The 11,971-nt window shown below is 43.2% G+C and overlaps 1 protein-coding gene across 1 annotated transcript; it reads right to left on the reverse strand.

Annotated features, from left to right (window-relative positions):
• Nucleotides 1-613: 613 nt before the first annotated feature.
• On the reverse strand, nt 614-10,499 carry LOC125639014 (alpha-1-antitrypsin-like). The gene is made up of 5 exons (XM_048855413.2): nt 10,257-10,499; nt 8,408-9,097; nt 7,612-7,882; nt 4,803-4,950; nt 614-2,872 (listed from the first exon to the last, which is right to left on the reverse strand). The coding sequence occupies exons 2-5, from the start codon at nt 9,078-9,080 to the stop codon at nt 2,669-2,671; spliced, it is 1,296 nt and encodes a 431-aa protein (XP_048711370.2). The 5' UTR covers nt 9,081-9,097; nt 10,257-10,499; the 3' UTR covers nt 614-2,668.
• Nucleotides 10,500-11,971: the final 1,472 nt, after the last annotated feature.

The raw sequence follows: 11,971 nt of genomic DNA on the forward strand, positions 1-11,971 counted from the left end.
CTCCTCGCAGTCAGCTTTGGGCTTAACTAGCATGAGTAATTTTGTATCGTCTGCAAATTTTGCCACCTCACTGTTTACCCCTTTTTCAGATCATTTATGAATATGTTGAACAGCACAGGTTCCAGTACAGATGCCTGGGGGGCACCACTATTTACCTCTCTCCAGTGTTAAAACTGTCCATTTATTCCTACCCTTTGTTTCCTGTCTTTTAATCAGTTATTGGTCCATCTGAGGGGCTTCCCTCTTCTTCCATGACCACTTACTTTGCTTAACAGCCTTTGCGGAAGGACCTTGTCAAAGGCTTTCTGAAAGTTCAAGTCCAATATACCTACTGGATCACCCATGTCCACATGTTTGTTGACCCCCTCAAAGAATTTTAATAGATTGGTGAGGTATGGCTTCCCTTTCAAAAGCCATGTTGACTCTTCCCCAACAAATTGTGTTAATCTATGACCATATTGATCTGTTCAAAGTTTAAAGAAAATTTTCAGTGATGATGTTTGATCCTTGTTTGCTGTACAAAATTTCTGGACTCACCTTATCAGCAGACTCTACAGTTCATTAATAGTAGTATTAATTTATTGCTTTAGAATAATGAGAACCACAAAGAGACTTTGACACTGAAAATTTTAATGTTGCTAATATCTTAAAATGGCATTAATTGATTAAAAGTTACTGAAAAATGATACAACACAAAAGCAAAAAAATTAGACTCAGGCAGGTTCCAGACTCAAAATTTCAGGTCCCAATGTTTCTTTAGTCAGTAACAGTCGCAATAATGCAGTTAACATTTGGAAAGGCAGTTCCTCAGACAGTATCTGCATTTTATATGTGAGTCTGTGTTACTTCTGTGAGTTTAAAAGTAGTTTAGAAGTCCCTAAGAAAGTTCCATGGCCCCAGTGTGCTGCACAAGAACAGGTGTTGTGGAGTTATAATTTGTCTCCACCTTCCTCTGTTTTAGAGGAAAGACTAACAAGATAGCTAGAATATGTGACGACAGAGGTGAACTGTTGGTAGGCAAAACGAGAACTTTTGGAGAGAATAAGGCAGGTCAACAGTGGAAATTTTTGGCGGTATAATAATATCCTTTAAGGGTGTGAATTTTTATAAGATTTAATAACATACCAGCAAAAAGCCCTTGTGTGGACACAGTTATACCAGCAATTTTTTGCTGCTACAGTTTATTTCATTTGGGGAAGTAGCATAAGCTATTCTGGCCAAAAAAACCCACCTCTTTTGCCTGTATACGCTGTCTCCACTGTGGGTGGAGGTTTGCATATGCAGAAATGCCGGTAATAGCTACTATACCGACAAACCCTTTCTTGTGCAGACCAGGGGCTTGGCTATATGAGGAAGTTAGTGCACAGTAAGCTAGGGTGTGAATTTAAAGTGCACGGTCTTCTCCTCTCTAACTCTCTGTGGAATGACACTCCTCCAGTGCACTGAGTGCCCTCAGTTAGCTTAGAACGCTTCCAAAGGGCATTAAGCTAATGCCCACAAAGGAATGCTTAGGGCAGGTCTACACTTAAAATGCTGTATCAACGCAGCTGAGCTGCTGCAGCACTTAAGTGAAAAAGCTCCTAGGCTGACAGGACAGAGCTCTCCTGTTGGCGTAGCTAATCCACCTCCCCGAGAGGCGGTTGTTATGTCAACCGGAGAAGCTCTTTCACCAACATAGTGCTATCTACATAGGGAGTTAGGTCAGTATAACTACGTCACTCAGGGGCATGGATTTTTCACACCCCTGAGCGATGTAGTTACAAATGACATAGGTCTGTAGTGTAGACCTGATCTTGGTCCACAGTAAGAGTCTATACACAGGGAATTAGTGCAGAGTGCCTAGTGTGCATTACCTAGTGTACACCAGCTACTGCAGGCTTTTTCCCTGTGTAGACAAACCCCGAAAGAAAATTAACCCAGTAGCTGAATCTGCAACTTCAGACCAGCACCTGGACCCACAGTAGAAGAGACCAGACCAGGAATTCCTTGCCGTATCAAAGAACAGGATGCTGGGAACAATCATCACCAGTCAGTTAATCACGTTGATAAAACAAGTCTGTTGTTAAAACAACTCATCTGAGAGACTTTAGTCTTGTCTACACGAACAATTAGACCATGGCAAACTGGGATTGCTAATCTATCCTGCCCTACCTTGCTGTGGTCTAACTGTCCATGTATACCCTGCTCACGTGTGTCACTTCATTAGAGCATTCTGATCTAGCTCCCTTTGGAAGGAGCTCAAAGCACATTAACAAACTGTTAATGCATGTCAGCAGGGTGCAAACTGACAGTAAGTCCACAGCAGGCTAGTGCAGGGTAGATTCACACCCCAGCTCGTGGTGGGCTAATTGTTTTTGTAGCCAAGCCCTTTGTATCTTAAAGACCGCACAGGAGCCTTTCAGTAAGGACTACTTACAAAACAGGGGAAAGGAAATCAGATTTATTTAGATTATTGGTGATTTGTTATGATGTAAGTTGTACACAGCAAGGAAGAAATATCAGCTGTTTATAGGCAAGGAAATGCTACATTCATGTTTTGTGGGTTTAGGAATGTACGTGAATAATGGTCTAAATACAGTCCCTAGCACTGTGCATGTCCTTTGCTGAATCACCTGAATTTTGCCAGCACTACGTGGAAGCACTGCACACATGATCAGCAGCTGATCACTTATTTTCCACTAGGGTTTATGATTTTCCCCAAGAAGAGGATGCTGCGGGTATGCCTATCAAAAATCATCAGCAAGAAGGGCCTGTTGAATTTAATTCGAGGAGGAGCAGAAATTTGACCAGACCTCCATGAAATTTCCACGACAGTGACTCCTGCAGCCTCAGTGCCGTTCTCATGAACATTCAATACAGCCTTGTGAATGACCTGCAAGGAAATGAAGCAAAACATTACATTGGCTATTGAGCCCTGAATAATAGCAAGAGATAAACTTGTTTACTTTTAAAACACCGTTCTTTAGAAAATCAACTGTTAAGAATCAGCTAGGGTAAGGCCAAGTCTACACTGCAAAGTGTGTTGCTGGAATAGGTAGGTTGGCCGCACATGTGAAAAACCCACACCTCCTAGCAGATATAGCAATGCCAGTGTAGAGGTAGCTAAGCTGATAAAAGTGCTTCTGTTGGCTTAGCTAACATTGAGGCGGTGTTAGTATGCTGGCAGAAAAACTCCTTCTGTTTACCCCTTTTTCCAGATCATTTATGAAGATGTTGGACATCACTGGTTCCAGTCCAGATTCTTGGGACCTCCCTCCATTCTGAAAACGGATGATTTATTCTTACTCTTTTTTTTCCCTTTTAACTGGTTACTGATCCATGAGAGGATCTTTCCTTTTATCCCATGACTACTTACTTTGCTAAAGAGCCTTTTGTGATGGACCTTGTTAAAGGCTTCCTGAAAGTCAAAGCACACTATACCCACTGGATCACCCTTGTGTACATGTGTGTTGAGCCCCCCACCAAAGAATTCAAAGATGTTGGTGAGGCATTATGTTGATGGTTGGCAGAATACGAGATTTTTTAAAAATAATGTTGATGGATAATATCAATGTTTATTTTTAAGCATTTTTCTATATTGATTTATTTACATTTTCATAGTTGTGCAAAATTACAAGTTTCTATGCTTTTTTCTTTTTATTCATTTACATTTTCACAGTTGCAGGAAATTATGGGCGGGGGGCCGATAATAATTATTTAGTGACAGTAAATGTTGAGATTCAAAGTGTTATCCCTTTACAACCACTGAAACACAAATCGTCAACATCACATGTCCAAACATACAAAGTAAATATCCTTAAATCATTCTCTTATACATTCTCAAGGAACATTTTTTCTTACTCTGCCTAGCCGTTAATTTAGATTATCATTGATGGAAATTTTTTTTTCATTGGTTTGTGTGACTATGGTTAAATCGACATTTATTGATAAAAATGTAGTCCTTCCAAGTAGAGCCATGTGCGGGTACCAACTGATATCCATGGATGCAGATATTCATGGATATAAATCGATATCCACAGAACTGCAGGACTCTCCCGGGAACTGCAGCGGCGAAAGGAGCAGAACGTGGGGCTGCTGCTCCCAGGAGCTAGCGCCTAGCGCTGGCAGCTCCTCTGGGTCGGCTGTACTACCCCCAGTCGCGGCCACTGCGAGTGGACACCAGGCTCACCGGCAGCTGTCCCTGGTCGCACTTTTGTGTTCAAGCAGCATGCCCGCCCCCAGACAGGAGATGCAGATAGCTGTGTGGAAGAGATGGGGGCAGGGCTGCAGGCAGTACAGCCACGCCGGAGGAGCTGCTAGTGTGGGGCCCTGGCTCCTGGGAGCGGCAGTCCCACGTTCTGCTCCTTTGGCTGCTGCAGTTCCTGGGAGAGCTCTGTGATTCCGCGGATAGAGATTTATATCCACAGATATCTGCATCTGCGGATATAAATTTGTATCCGCGTAGGACTCTACTTCCAAGCCTATCTCTAATGAGAGTTAGAGAATATTTTGCCAAGTCCAATTTGTTACCTTTTAATAATTCTATATAATGGCCAAAATATTATTTTATTTTGTACTTGTCTTTTCCTGATGTCCTCCAGCCTCTGTACACATGTGTAATCCCTTCTAAGCATGTTAATTCTCAATTTTAGCAGAGACAGACTCTCTTTGTCCCCTTTTCTTTGTACCCACTGGTGTTGGAGTGAGTTTTGCCAATGAGTTCAATGAGAGCAGGATCAAACCCTTCAATGTTATAAAACATAAATGTAACATTTGTAGGAACAGACAAATCCATTTGTTACCATCTTTGTTTACAAACTTACTTTTGAAACCTTTAGTTCAGACTTTTCAGTGATCCCAGACAGATCAGCTTGGTCAGTGAACACATCGATCACACCCATTTTCTGGAATATCTCTTTTATGTCATAGGTACCAGAAATAGAAAATTTTGGAATGTGCAGATATATTGTTCTGTTAAAAAAGAAATACAGAAAATTTCTGGCAAATCGTCTCATTCAGAGACCACTACAGAATAGGGTCAAGTTGGTGGCACTTGTATTTTCCTCTCAAACTGTTAAAGAGTCTGCGTGCTGTATTTGACCAGCAGGTTTGAACAGTGTGTTTGAGGAAGGACTGAGTATCTATGGAAGAGAGTTCCTTGTCCAAGGCCTATATTCTCAACTATACCACTTTATGCAAGATTCCACTGTAGTTCACTCATTCTGGAGCTATTTTATGATGGCCCTGGGCCTAGTGTAGATTAGAGAAGCCTTGGTAGTATTCTAATTTCGGGCAGCAGGTTAAGGTGCTCCAATAGGCCATCTGCCACCTGGCAATTGCCAGAGTGGAGTAGTATTCTGGCCATGCCACATACAAGTCTCAACAAGTCCCCTGTCCGGGGACATAAGGAAACCTGTGGCAAGGTGTGGTGGCAAAGGTGCCCGTGCCAGATGCATACTCCCCACTATCAGGGAATTCATTGGTAAGTCTCTCAGTATCAGTATCATTAGCCCCATTTTACAAATGGAGAAACTGAGGCCATGTCTACACTATGGGTGCTACAGCAGCCTAGCTGTGGTACTGTAGCTATGGCTCTATAACCCAATAGTTAGACTCAGCCTACAGAGGCAGAAGGACTTTGTCAATCACTGTAGGAACTCCACCGCATCAAGTGATGGTAGCTAGGTTGATGGAGGATTTTTCCATTGACCTAGCTGTGTCCACACAGAGGGTTAGGTTGGCATAGCTACAGCACTTTGTGGATTTTTCATACCCCTCAGCACCAAAGCTATGTCGACCTAAGTTTTAAGTGTAGACCTGGCTTGGGGCACAGAGAGATGGTCACACAGCAGATGAGTAGCAAAGCCCAGAAAAGGACCCCAGTCATTTGACTCCCTGCTCAGTGCCTTCCCACTGGACCACACTGCCTCTGCAGTCAGTACAGAGAGTGACAACTTGGTGTGTGTAACTTAGACCTGGGTCACCTTTCCCCCCAAGTAAAACACACGGGAGGAACCTAAGTGTATGTCTACACTGCAATAAAAGATCCACAGCATGGCTGCAGCTGGCCCAGGTAGACCCTCAGGCTGATATGTCAGCTCTGAGACTCTGCAAGGTGTTGGGTCTCAGAGTCTGGACTGCAGCCACAGTCCACACACAGTCCAGTCACAGTCCACACTCCAGCTCTGCCTGAGTCCCACGAACCTAAGTCACTGACACAGGATGTGAGACTCCATGCCACGGGTTTTTATTGCAGTGTAGACATACTCCTAGAACAGTGGTTCTCAACTGTGGTCCACCGCTTGTTCAAGGAAAGCCCCTGGTGCGCCGGGCCGGTTTGTTTACCTGCCGTGTCCGCAGGTTCAGCCAACTGCGGCTCCCACTGGCCGTGGTTCGCCACTCCAGGCCAATGTGGGCTGCGGGAAGGGCGGCCAGCACATCCCTCGGCCCACGCCGCTTCCTGCAGCCCCCATTGGCCTGGAGCGACGAACCGCAGCCAGTGGGAGCCGCGATCAGCCAAACCTGTGGATGTGGCAGGTAAACAAGCCGGCCTGGTCCACCAGGGGCTTTCCCTGAACAAGCGATGGACCACAGTTGAGAACCACTGCCCTGGAGGGTAAGTTTGGACTAAGGTTCCATACCCTGCCCATCACAGAACCCCCATGCTCTAGTACGTTTTCTATATAATCATCACAGGATCATTGGGAGAGCATAGTATTCTACTTCTCACCTGGTGAGAACTCACCTAGTCCCCATGCAGACCCTGATCCTGCCACAGAAGCAACAGACTGTGTATGGCCCTCATCACTACACTACCTGAGTGCCTCACAATTAATGAATAAATGTTTTTTTCACCGTTCCCCTGTGAGGGAGGGAAGTATTATCTTCATTTTACAGATGGGGAACCTGGGCAAACATCAGATAAAGTGACCTGCCCAAGGAAATCTGTGGATGAGCCAGGAACTGAACGCAGGTCTCCTGAGTCATAGTTCAAGGTCCTATCCACTAAATCATCCTTCCCATCTGCCCCTTTTCATGAAAGGAAAGGGAAGCCTGTTCTTTAAGGGGCCCTCTGTCTGCAGATTTCAGCTGAACTATCTGCTCTTAATAGTTTGTTTTCATGTGAGATTCTGTCCTAATTTCATAGAATCATAGAATATCAGGGTTGGAAGGGACCTCGGGAGGTCATCTAGTCCAACCCCTTGCTCAAAGCAGGACCAATCCCCAACTAAATCATCCCAGCCAGTCAAGCCTGACCTTAACAAAAACCTCTAAGGAAGGAGATTCCACCACCGCCCTAGGTAACCCATTCCAGTGCTTCACCACCCTCCTAGTAAAAAAGTTTTTCCTAATATCCAGCCTAAACCTCTCCCACAGCAACTTGAGACCATTAGTCCTTGTTCTATCATCTAGTACCACTGAGAACAGTCTAGCTCCATTCTCTTTGGAACCCCCTTTCAGGTAGTTGAAAGTAGCTATCAAATCCCCCCTCATTCTTCTCTTCTGCAGACTAAACAATCCCAGTTCCCTCAGCCTCTCCTCATAAGCCATGTGCTCCAACCCTAATCATTTTTGTTGCCCTCCTTTGTTGCAGTAAAACATTTCTTAATGTAGCTGTAGCTAAAAGATTACCTTTCTTTGAAGGCCTTTTTCCATTTAGACAAAGTTTTATTCATGAGAGCTTTTTCCACCTCCTTCATTTTTCCTTCATCAGGCAGAATAAACAATGCGACAGCCTTTCCGCTGTAAGGTATTTGCACCAGCCAGCAAGACAGCTCCTTATCATAGTGATGTTTGTAACTGCCCTTGCGGTACATCATATTAACTTTAACAGAGGTTTCCCCATCCACAAAAAAATCCTCTTCTTTTGTGTAAAAATAATTAAAGGGCTTTTCCCAATCGGCTTATGGCAAAAAAGAAAGAGAATGCAATTGAATATACTGCAAAAAGGAAATATTAGTATGAATCAGACTAATTCAAGTGCACTAAGCCCACAGGATCTGATCCTGCACCTTTATTTACAGCAAATTTGTTTTATAAGTTGATACACCTCTCGATTTTATGAAGCTAGGCTTTAGTGCTATTCTCTTAGATGATTAAAGGCCACTATTAACTGACAGAGTTATGAACATCATGTCTAAACTGAGCCTGTATATATCCATCAGATTAATATATGTTGCATAGAATTGTAGGTATTTGCTTCAAAATCAGTTTCTTCCACTCTTATGTGAGGAAAAAAACACATTTGCAATCTTATAGAATGACTTTCCAGATTGGAGTATTTTCCAGATAGAGCAATTAACAGGCCCAGCAATGATGACAGGGTCCCTTCATTTAAAATATAAATTGAAATTTTATTGTCCTAGATTTTAGTCAACCTTCCATAGCTCATGGTTGCAGTAAACGCCCACGTTATAACAGCTCTTACCTTTAAAGAAAACGTAGTTAATGAGAATCATTACAGTGAGTGGATCAAGATCCTGGACTAAATCAACAATTTTCCCGTGGCTTTTCTTCTCAATGTAATTATTGATCTGTTTCACAGCATTGGTAGAATTGTTAAAGTCACTAGAAAAAACTTCTGATTTATAAAAGTTTTTAACATCTTCTAAAAACTTTTTTAGTGGTTTCAGTGTCTCTCTTAGGAAAAGGGCATTTCCCATATTCAGCTGGATCTCCCTGTCTGGACGGTTTAGTGCACAAATGAGGTGGCAAAAGCCTTCATGTATCTCCTTTTCCTGAGTCTTGTTCAGGTCAAAGGTGAGTCCTTTGTGAATCTGATTCAGAGTAGCTGATTTAGCCCCAAGTGCCAGCATTGCAAAGGCAGTAGAGATGCTTATGGGAGAGAAGAAAATATTTTTGTCAGCTGCCTCTGATATAACTTGCTTGTAAAATCTAAATGCGAAGTCAATATTGCTGGGGGCCAGTTTGAAGTAGGCCTTGCTTTCACATGGATAAACTTCTTCAACAGGGCAATTGTGTTCCCTGGTGGATGCATCTTTATGACCATCCCAGTCATTGCGGTGATCAGGCTGGCGATGACAATGACTGACTGCTTGAAGTCCAGTCAGTAACAAACACACAGAGAGGGTGGGCTTCATTTTCCTTTGGATTTATTCTGTAAAATATTTAGATTTACAGAAGTTAGTTAAGAAAAGTATTCCTTTTTTCCTGTGTACTATGAGATCTGTTGCTTACTATTCAGTGATTAACACCTGTCATGGAATCCACTGGAGCTACACTATGGATGAATTTGTCCCACTGATATCACATTCCAGGCCAGTTCATAGAACTCACCTTTCCAAGACACAAATGTTTGTATATGGCCTTTTTAATCTGTCACAAAGAGCCAGAACTAATGACAGCAGGGCATGGATCTAGAAACAGATTCCTTTCTCAAAAATGTAAAAGGCTCACTTTCAAGATTTCACATTTCAGATGCCAATAACTCTCAGAAGAAATATATGCTTCCTGATAAATTTGTTATGAGATCACATGCTCTCTCAAATGAGATAGCTTAGATCGTATTAAGGTTCATATAAACTTGCAAAAGACTGAAAACTTTCAGAACACCTTTTCCCAGTAAAACTTGGATTACAAACAGAATTTACTTTTATAATCTACACTTCAGGATTGCTGTTGCTGCTATATTTGCCTTCCACAGTTTACCAAGTCATTATAAACTGCTAATTCAATAAAAATATGCTATAAAACACAAGGTGCAGTGTTCCCTACAGAATTCATGCTTGGGTTTCTACTGCCAATGACATCCGATGAAGTGAGCTGTAGCTCACGAAAGCTTATGCTCAGATAAATTGGTTAGTCTCTAAGGTGCCACAAGTACTCCTTTTCTTTTTGCGAAGACAGACTAACACAGCTGCTACTCTGAAACCTATTTTTGGTACAGTTTCCGAAAAGGCAAATACAATGGAAGGGTCATTAATGGATCTCTGGCAATAATCTCTCTGCAGAGGTCTACATGGCTTCCTAGTATGTTTTTCTGCCATTTTAGTCAAAATGTTGATAGTTTCCCTTCATTTAAAATATAAACTGCAGTTGCTTTGTCCTAGCTCCCTCCTCCACCCCTTGAGGAATTTATACTGGCCCCTTGAGTGTTTTGTGCATTTTTGTTTTTTTTTTAAAACAGAACAGGGTGTTCTCTTTACCTGTTACAAAGTCACCCCCATGGAAACTAAATAATTCCATAAACTAAAGTGCATATAATACAGATAATCAGAAATCAAAGGGATCCAAGGAAAAAGTAAGACAGTACTCACAGTACATTGCAAAGGATCCTACTGGGTCCATCTGATCTGGACTGCTCCTTGCTCTATTAATTATTGCTGAACAGCAGTGTTCTCCATTAATCATTAATCAGATCAAATAAAAATTAGGAGAGAGGATGCAGAGCAAACAATGATGAAGCTTGTTTTTCTGGGACATTTTGCCCACCTTTCACCCATGCAGTGCAGATTCGAGCTACAAGCCAGGGACGGCAGAGGGCAGAAGGAACAGGGTTTCTTGCTGGCCCCCTTGCCTGCAGAAGCCTCCCTATGCAAACAGTATGTGATTGGAGCTCCACCACCACTGAAGTGTTTTTGCCCAGAAGTGACCACTCTTCACAATATGCTTTCCTGGGCCAGGGCCTAAAAGCTGAATGCGTTATTGGGGTTCAGATGATCATAAACTCCCAGCAGAGAGATCAGAATGTGCTCCCTAGATGAGGAATTCAGTGACAGCACGTCATGGGAGACAGCCATGCTGGAGTGGGGAAATTGTACCCTGGAATCCACGCACACAGCTTTCTTTGTGTGTCTGACTGGAAAGCCTCTGACGGATTGGGGACAAATTTCCGAGTCGCACTATAAGCTGCATCCTTCTCCTTTTTTAATATATCCCCCATTCTCATACGGTAGAGGAGACAATAAATGTAAGATGGGTCATTTTGGCCCAGATCCTCAAAGATATTTAGGTGCCTAACTCCCAGTCTGGGCCTTTTTTACTCCTTTTCACAAGTGATTTTTTTTCTCCCCTCCACAGATTTTGCTGCTCACGCATTTCCTGCCTGGGACCTTGTTCACATTAGACCTGAGAGCAAATCTATGGCTAGTGTGATTAGAACTAGGATTACTGGTGTCCTTTACACCAGTGTCAGAATTTTCCAATGGTTTTCTATGGTCAGTTTGGTAGTTTGCATTGCCCACGTGTTTATTTTAAAATAACTCTCTGGAGACTCATTTTCTAAAAGGATTGTGTGCTCGTGGACAGGCATGTGAAAGGTCCTAACTGCTCACCTGGGTGGGATTTTCAGAAGTGCTCAGTGGCTCCTCACATAGTCAAATTGCTGCAGGGCCACAGAGGGACAATAACGTTCCCTCCCTCAAATGGAGGCTAGGGGCAACAAAGGTATAGAGGAAGTGGAAGACAGCAAGCAAAGATGGAAGGCTGGAGAGCGGGGCTAAATGTATAATGAAAGAGTGCCAGTATGAGACGCCAATCAGACAATGTCTATTGCTCTATGAAGGAGTTAAGGAGTCAGCCAATGCCTATGAATGAAACTCTGCCCAGATGTGTGGACAAATGAGGACAAAGAATACAAAGTTTTGTCTAGCTCAGCAGTTCGTAAACTGTGTGTGGGTTGGGCCCCCAAATTGGGTCATGACTCTGTTTTAATGGGGGTGCTAAGGTTGGCGTTAGACTTGCTAAAGCTTCAGCCCAAACCCCAGGGCCTGCGGCCAAAGCCCGAGGGCTTCAGCTCTGGCTAGCAGAGCTCAGGTTACAGGCCCCTGCCTGGGACTGAAGTCCTTGGGCCCTGTCCTAGGAAGCAGGGCTCAGGCAGGCTCAGGCTTCGGTCCCCCCTACAAGGGTCTTGTAGTAAAGGGGGTTGTAGTGCAATGAAGTTTGAGAACCACTGTTCTAGCTCATTAAAAATCACTTAAATATAGGAAGGACAAGGAGGCTGGAACTGGGAGCCCAAAATCAAGACTAGGAA

Source organism: Caretta caretta, chromosome 6 (assembly GCF_965140235.1).
Source record: "Caretta caretta isolate rCarCar2 chromosome 6, rCarCar1.hap1, whole genome shotgun sequence".
Lineage (NCBI taxonomy): Eukaryota > Metazoa > Chordata > Testudines > Cheloniidae > Caretta > Caretta caretta.

Excerpts from the sequence above, each read along its gene's own strand:
- LOC125639014 (XM_048855413.2), bottom strand. The coding sequence starts at position 9,080 with ATGAAGCCCACCCTCTCTGTGTGTTTGTTACTGACTGGACTTCAAGCA. Across the intron at positions 7,883-8,407 it reads TAACTACGTTTTCTTTAAAG|CCGATTGGGAAAAGCCCTTT; the intron begins GTAAGAGCTGTT and ends TTTTGCCATAAG. Across the intron at positions 4,951-7,611 it reads AAAAAGGCCTTCAAAGAAAG|AACAATATATCTGCACATTC; the intron begins GTAATCTTTTAG and ends CTTTTTTAACAG.